The sequence below is a fragment of the Nematolebias whitei genome, chromosome 10 (assembly GCF_014905685.2).
Source record: "Nematolebias whitei isolate Nwh7 chromosome 10, NemWhi1, whole genome shotgun sequence".
Classification (NCBI taxonomy): Eukaryota; Metazoa; Chordata; class Actinopteri; order Cyprinodontiformes; family Rivulidae; genus Nematolebias; species Nematolebias whitei.
Genome location: NC_056507.1, coordinates 10,443,999 through 10,452,059, shown reverse-complemented (window position 1 = coordinate 10,452,059; position 8,061 = coordinate 10,443,999). Strand labels below are relative to the sequence as shown.

Genomic DNA, 8,061 nt, shown 5'->3' with positions numbered 1-8,061 from the left:
TTTTTACAAGCACATAGATGTTTAACAACCCATTAAAATACACCAAAATATAGGAAATTACATCTATTCAAAATTTTCTGAGGGAGGACCCCCAGACGGGGGCGGGTGTTGGGGGTCCACCAGTCCACCTGCTATTTGCGTTCCGGCATCGATCTGTTAACAAATTAATCTCTGTTACTTCGTTTGACTATTGCTGTGATGATTCTGTTCAGTTTTATATAAAGAGTTTTCTGTAATAATAGTGATGGTACATTTATTATGCTCATTATGTGGATACGTAAAGTTTTAAAGTGGTTTTTGATGCTGTTAATTTTCTCAAAACTGTAATTTTTGAAGTTGAAATTAAAATTTTTGTTAATTAAGTGTGTCTTGAATGAAAAATACCCCATGTTTAAAAGTATAAAAATTGTGTTAACACTGTTAAAGAACAGGTCTTAAGTATTTATGTTACATAAATATTTCCATTGCATTAAAAAGACAAATTGAAGAAAATTATTCAATAAACACGAGGGTTATGAGGGGGTCCCTCCCTGAACACAAAAGGTTTGAGAACCCCTGGTATAAACAAAACAGCTTTTACACCCCCTGCTTGCCGGGGCTGTCTCTAACTCTAGAGTTGGTTGAATAAAGTTTTCTTGAGTCTGCAGGTGAGCTCGTTTGCAGCCTCCCTGCTGTTCGTCCTGCCAGGCTGCCCGTGTTCACCCTGCCTCTGGCTTCTGTCTGCCAGCTGATGGAGTCGGACCATGGATGACGAGCTTGACCCAGCCGATGAAAACGTGAACTCCGTCTTGGCTCAGGAGTCCTCCGAGCTGTTTGAAATCCTCTGCAGTCAGTCACAGACCACCTTAATGTCTCTGTGGGAGACGACGCCCCCCGACGCCGGCCGGCTCGGTTCTGCAGCAGCATCGGCGCTGGTACCAGAGCACATCTCAGCCATGCTGGAGCACTTCAGACGCAGCAGAGCTGCGGAGTGCTGCAGCTTCCTGCAGAGAGTCTGTCTGCTGTGTGACAACGTGCCCATGCACCTGGAGTCCAAACTCATGTCTGTGGCTGGAAACCCTTTCAGTGAGTACGAAACACCAAAACAGAATATTTAAATAAAATCCCTTCAATTTGTTTCTGAAAACATTTACGCCACTCTTCAACAAGCCGGAGTGCTTTTTATACTGAATGAAATCAGCATTTTGTGTTTTCTGCTATCAGTTTAAAACACACAGTTTCCTGTTGGGATCAATAAAGTTTTATTCAAACCTCAGGTTTTAGCAGAGAAGAGACAGAAGAGAGAGAATAAAAGAATAACCCCCCCTCAGAGGTTGGATGGTTGTAGTTTAGATCTCTTTGTTGAACACGGACGTGTTTTCATATCAGGTTTTTTTTTTTCCGATGCTGTCGGGGCGTGGCCAGATGTTCCCTTTCAGTTCAGCTGGATCAGAACAACAGAATCAACCTTATCAGGTTTGATTCTGATCATAAAAGCTTTATATTTCTATCAAAGTTCAGGCTCAATAATCCAGGTAAAAAAAATCCAATAAAGTTCAGTCAGGTCATCTGGATGGTTCCTTTTTTTGTTGAGACATTTCGTCCTTCATCTAAAGAACTTCATCTGTCCAAGGAGCCACAACAAACTCAGTCCCACAAGCAGCACACTCCCATAGTGGGCCAACCAGTTTACTGGTGATAAGATGGTTTCTGGGACCTCTGAGCCAACCACGTTGCTATGGCTGCCTCAGAGCGGGCACGGAAGAGGGCAGGCCCCAGAAACCATCTTATCACCAGCAAACTGCTTGGCCCACTATGTGAGTGTTCTGCTTGTGGAACTGAGTTTGTTGTGGCTCCTCGGACTGATGAAGTACTTTGGATGAAGGACGAACCGTCTCAACAACAACAACAAAAAACTGTCCAAATGACCTGACTGAACTTTGTTTTTTTTTTTTTTCTTTTTTTGCCCCCCCCCCCCCCCCCCCCCCGCGCGCAAAACATATATATGCAACTTTCTTCAAACTGATCACCCCCTTCATTTGATGAAACTATTCTGTCTAGTTTTAATATTGATTAAAAGTATAGTTTCCTCAAATTACTGGGGTGGCTATAAGTGCAATCTTTGGAGGGTGAGGCCACCATTGGCCACCCCCTGGCTCTGCCTCTGCACCTGGTAGTGAATAAAATGGCTCCCTCCACTCCTCAGCATCCGCCACGCTGCGACCTCCTTCTCCTTCTCCACAGTGTAACTCCTCCACATTTGAATATCTTGCGCAAAAAAACATTTAGGTTTACTTCGTTCTGTGTTTAGTTCTGGTCCAAAAAAACCATTCACTATTCAAAAACCCTCAGCGACGGGGGACATGCTTCTTGTTTATAAACTAAACCCTCGAGTTTCTGATAGAATCAAACGTGATTCTTTTGTTTACGTGCCGAACCAACGAGCCTCATCAGGTTGGATTTGTTGCCGAGACGAGTTTATTCTTCAGCTTTTAATGCCACTTGATGACAAAGAGGCAGATCCTGCTGAAAACGAAAGCAACCGTTTATCCTGAACTGATCTGGGTTCAGTCAGGGTGACTGACGACTCTTTCTGTTTTGTTTTCTGACTGGAAATCCCCAACGTTTCCTTTGATTCATTCTTTTATCTTTGATTCATTCTTTTATCTTTGATTCATTCTTTTATACCTCAAGGTAAATTCAGATTGGGGAGAAGAATGAGACTTCTGAGTGTTTAAATAAGAGTTTTTCACGTCTTCTGCCCCACAGGTGTGCGTCAGAACCCGACTCTCAGTGAAACGGGTCAGAGATCACCAGCGGAGGAGCAGCTCGTCAAACGCCCACGGATCGGTACGATGTGCGCACGTCTCAACTCTGCAAAATCCACGTGCACAACCTGAGAATTAACTTATTTATCAATATATCTGAAAGCAAAAGATGCAGAAAAACACACAAACGTTGAAGTGAAGCAGCTTTAAATAAATCCAGATGTGAACGTTTCATAATTATCAGTATTTCTAACATTAATAATAATTTTAGACCATTTATTTAAGCCCGTTACAGAGATTTAATCACTTTATGTGTAGACATTAAACTACTGCATGTGGATTACCGGTATATGAGCAGTTTTAGGAAATGTTTCTTCATTCCAACTTTTAGAAATGAGTTGCAGTTTACAGAAAAACAGGAAATGTTTTAAATATAACAGTTAATCAAGCAGCTCATTTATAAATAATATATTATTTCGCATTTTTGTTATTATTGTCAACTCAGTTCTGAACATTAATGATTCAAACCAGCTGAAAACTGTCTTTATAAAAAACAAAGAAAGGTAAAATACTCTGATACATGCACAGATAATGAGCTATAATCTGGCGTGGTTGTAGCTGAGAGTCATTAATAACTCATCGTCTGAGTTCTAACAGATTAATTATGATTTTTTTTTTACAAACGCAACATTAGAGGATCTTTGTTCTAAACGCTAACATAAAATACATACTTTTATTTTGTTAAGTTTTCATTCTTTCTCTCAGATCATTTAAAAAAGTGTAGAAAAACCAGTGGGGGCACTGAGACCCTTCTAGCTTGCCGTACTTTAATGATTATTCGCAGGTATTCAGACTTCTTATAAAGTTCTGGTTTTGTCCAAAGATCACTGGGAGCAGCATGTTAAAGCAGCAGCAGGTTTCCTGCAGAGGAGGTGGGAGCGACTGTCCGCAGGTCGGCTGAGGGACCTGCAGCCCGAGAAAGTCTGGGTCAGCCTTAGAACCACCAGCAGAACCAGGGAACGAGCCGATCAGACCCCAGGATCTGCAGAGCGAGGGAGCAGGACACCAGGTCAGGAGGCCTTTCCTCTCCTTCCTCTTTTCTAACCACAGAAACACTGAACACAACATTTATTTAAAACTGATGAAACAAAGCACAGTTAGAGAAATGCAGTGAGAATGATTTCTGCTGAGAGCAGCTGAAAAGTTTCATCGCTGAACTGGTGACGCAAGTTGACATTTTCTGAAAGCAGGAAAATAAAACAGAAATGTGTAAAAGAGAAAAGCTGAATAGATAAAAAAAAAAAAACGAAATTAGCAAAAAAGAAAGTGAAATGAGCAGAAAAAAATGAAATTAGAAAAAAAGGCGCTGAAATTAGCAGACCATAAAAATTTGAACTTATTAGAAAGCATAAAAGGTGGAAATCAGCTAAATAAATTGCACATAAATGGCTAAAATTAGCATAAAGGACCTAAAACGTAGCTGAATAAAACGTAATTTACCAGAAAGGAGCAGAAAATAGATGAAAAAAGCTGAAATGAGCAGAAAAAAGTTGTAACAGCTGAAAGTGTTCGAGGGACATGAAGAGAGCTCCAGTCATTAGTTAAAATGTACGGTACTTGTATAATAAGGCTTTTAATAGTTTTGAGACATGAAGAGTTAAAACAACAAAAACTCTGGAACGAGTCATCTGATGACAAACGGATTTATAAACTTTCACACAGTTAATAAAAAGTGATGCAAATGAAAAGAAGATAAAAATGCATGAAGAAAAACTGATGTAGCTTTAAAACTCGGTCCTAACGGATGTTTTTGTTCCTTTTGTCACTCGGATCAGAGCCTGACGTGGATTATGGGAGTCTGGAGTCCAGACTGACTCTGGAGACGTTCCTGCAGGGATGCGCAGGAAAAGTCACGGTTCTGTGCGGCCCGGCCGGATCAGGAAAAACTCTGCTGACGTCGTGTCTCGGCCATCAATGTGCGAGCGGGTTGGTAAGGTATCGCTTTTCTGTTCAGTCACTTTGAAAAACAGTTTGCGTCTAGAGGAAGGTTCTTGTTGAGCTGCTGATCCGTTCAGCTTTAAAAGAAAATAAAAAGAATTTAATTTAAAAAATGTCTGATTAATGGGCCGAGTCAGTAAAATATGCAGGTGATGGATCTGGACTCGAACAAGAACTAGAGAATTTGCGTTTCCTGTTGAAATGCAGCGTGAATGCTAATTGCTGAGTGGTTTTGCTGAAAATGAGTAAATTCTGGTATGAGTGATCCGTGCAAGATTCTGCAAAATCGTGTTTGCCCTCGGAGTTTGTGTTAGGAATGACTTTCAGCTACTACCACACTGAATTGTAGCTCGATGTCTGTAAAAGACCAAAGAAAAGGCGTTTTCAGCTGAATGAAACAAATCGAACCCGGTGAAGCTAAAAGAAGCAGGACGTTAGCTCAAAGCCAAAATAAGCAACGAGCTAGCTAAAACTTGAAGAAGCTAATAGTTACAAAACATTAGCTAAAAGCTAAAAGTACCAAAATACTGCCTGAAAGCTCAATTAAGCAAAGTAGCAGAGCAAATGAATTATGACTGAATTATAGCCACAGAATGACAGACAACCATGAGCGTAGAGCGTCACAACGAGTATTTTAACATCTAAAACACTCCAATAATTTATCTCTTTAACACCTTTCACCTGTTTGTATCCAGGGCCCCATCCCGTCATCGTACCTGTTTGTCCTGCTGGAGTTTCGTCAGCTCAACCTGCTGTCCTCCCCCCTGTCCCTGTCCGAGCTGCTCTTCCAGCACTACCTCCCCCCTCAGAACGGGGACAGTCAGGCAAAGGTAGCACAAGAAAAAAACAGAGAATAGAACCGATTTCCTGAACAAACTGATTCTCTTCCATCTTCTCTGCGTTTTGAGCAGAAAGCCGTCATGGACTACCTCCTGTCCAACCCGGAGCAGAGCTGCTGGGTGCTGGACGGCTACGATGAGTTTCACAGGAAGCTCAGCAGGCGAGACGAGCCGCTGGACCCAGAAACGCCTGTCCCCGCTGCAGACCTGGTCTCAGGGTTGGTGAGCCGTCAGCTCCTTCCAGGAAGCACCGTGCTGCTCACCTGTCGGGTCCGGGACGTCTCCGATTTGGACGGCTTGGCGGACAAAGTAGGACAGCTGCTGCCCTGGGACCATCAAGAGATCAGGGAATATGTGGACAGCTTCTTTGGTGTAAAAGGTACAAATAGATTTTTCAACGTCCAACAGCTTAAGTTTACATTTTGTTGAATATTTATGTAGAAGTGGACGTTTTTAGGGAAGAACATCTACATTAGCTTTAGACCGAACCCCTGACCCTGTTTGTGTCTTATCGGACCAGATGGAAGTCCTGGATCAGAGGCAGCAGATCTCCTGTTCTCCAGTCGACACCTCCTCGCCATGTCGTCCCTCCCTGCCCTCTGCAACATCTGCTGCGTCTTCCTGCAGCATTTACTGCAAGAAAAACGACGTAAAGCAAGTACAAACCCTCTGGAGACACGAGATAAAGGAGCACAAAATCCTGATGTAAGACAGGAAGAGGACGGACATGGAGACAGTTCGAGAGGACAGAGAACCGATCCAAACAGAGCAGAGACTTCGTCCTCATCAGCTGAAGTTCCCCCCACTCGTACCCAGCTCTACCTCGCTGTTGTCTCTGCGTTTCTCAGCCGACGGCCTCACGAAGGAGGAGGGGAGGACCCGACAAACACCTCAACGTTTCCTCACAGGTAAAACTTCACCGAAACACCTTTCAGTACTTTAAAAGCTCTCGTGAAGTTTATTTATGTTTTTGAGTTCGGTTTTAGCTTTTACATTTTTATTTTTGGTTACATTTTAACTATTTTTTCTAGTTAGGTTTTGCTTTTTTTTTTTTTTTCTCGAGTCACGTTTTAAATTTTTTTGTGTTACGTTTTTGGGGGTTTTGAGTTACGTATTAGCATTTTTTTTTTTTTTTCGAGTTATGTTTTGTTTTTTTCACGTGAAGATCTTTTGTTTTTTTGTTATGGTTATGCTTATTTTGCTTTTTTTTTTTTTACGAGAAATATTTTAGAATTTTTTTCAAGTTATGCGTTTGCTTTTTTCACAGTAAGATTTTTAAAATTTTTGCTTTTCTTTAAGTTTTTTTTTTTTCGAGTTACGTTTCAGATTTTTTTCGAGTTACATTTTTGATCTTTTTTTAGTAATGTTTTACTGCTTTAACGTACGTTTTTGCATAAAAAAACGTTATATCGAGTTATTTTCTTGCTTTTTCCGAGTTGCGTTTCATTTTTTTTTTTGTTACGTTTTAGATTTTTTTTTGTTATGTTTTTTTTTTTGCACATAAATTGGTTTCCTGTTAAACTGAAAATTGAACTGGAATAATGGATGTTTTGTGTCTCCGTGTGCAGTGTGCAGCTCTGTGGGTTGAGTCGCCTGGCCTGGCAGGGTTTAGAGAAAAGCAGCATCCTGTTTTTGAAGAACGAAGTTCCACCGAAGGTTTTGGAGCTCTCAGTCAGAACCGGACTCTTCTCACAGGTCAGATAAGATCCTCTCTGTCTGCGGCTGAACGAGCAGAACATCCACTAAAACCAGGACTGATCTTATGTTTGAACTTTGTCAGTGCAGTTTTATAATATTCAGATTCTTCTTGTCTTGTTTTGGATTTGTAAACTTCAAAATTTTTTTGACTGTTTTTGCAAGTTTGCTCATTTTGCAAACTCAGTACTACAGTTTTGCATAAATATAATGAAGAGAAAATACATTAGTATTGTGTGGACACTGGCACTTTTGCCAAAAGTCCTTGCAGTGAGATGGAAAAGAGCTTTTATTTGTGTAAACTGGTGAGAAATTATGTGTAGTAGTAGCTGAGAGTCATTCCCAGCACATGCTCTGATCATGCAGGATGTTGTTTCAAGGTTTGACCAAAATGACTACAACTCACAATTATTTGGTCTTGGTTTAAAACTCTGGAATGGAAGGCAGCGAGCAAAATGCATCCCTTCAAGGAATTCAAGGTTCCCAATGACTCTGTACGTCGAGCCTTTCTGTAAAATATGGAGTGTGATGTCATCGTACAGACCAGGAGTGTTTATGTAGCTCAAAAAGGAAAAAAGCAGAATAATATTTGAGATAAAAGTAACTTTTAATTAGTTTCGTACTTTGTATACACTCATCAAACAGTGGTACGTAATGGTCATTGTACACAGTGGTCATGGTACACAGTGGTCATAGTACACAGTGGTCATGGTACACAGTGGTCATGGTACACAGTGGTCATAGTACACAGTGGTCATGGTACACAGTGGTCATGGTACACA

General features: G+C 41.0%; 1 protein-coding gene across 1 annotated transcript in view; it reads left to right on the top strand.

The window, feature by feature from the left end:
* Nucleotides 1–743: 743 nt before the first annotated feature.
* The window catches only part of nlrc5 (NLR family, CARD domain containing 5), a 34,917-nt gene continuing 27,599 nt past the window's right edge, over nt 744–8,061 (top strand). The window contains exons 1-8 of the mRNA XM_037683301.1: nt 744–1,065; nt 2,749–2,829; nt 3,631–3,816; nt 4,583–4,737; nt 5,441–5,575; nt 5,657–5,963; nt 6,105–6,492; nt 7,153–7,279. Of these exons, the coding sequence (XP_037539229.1) occupies nt 744–1,065; nt 2,749–2,829; nt 3,631–3,816; nt 4,583–4,737; nt 5,441–5,575; nt 5,657–5,963; nt 6,105–6,492; nt 7,153–7,279 (1,701 nt within the window). The remainder of the gene's footprint in view (nt 1,066–2,748; nt 2,830–3,630; nt 3,817–4,582; nt 4,738–5,440; nt 5,576–5,656; nt 5,964–6,104; nt 6,493–7,152; nt 7,280–8,061) is intronic.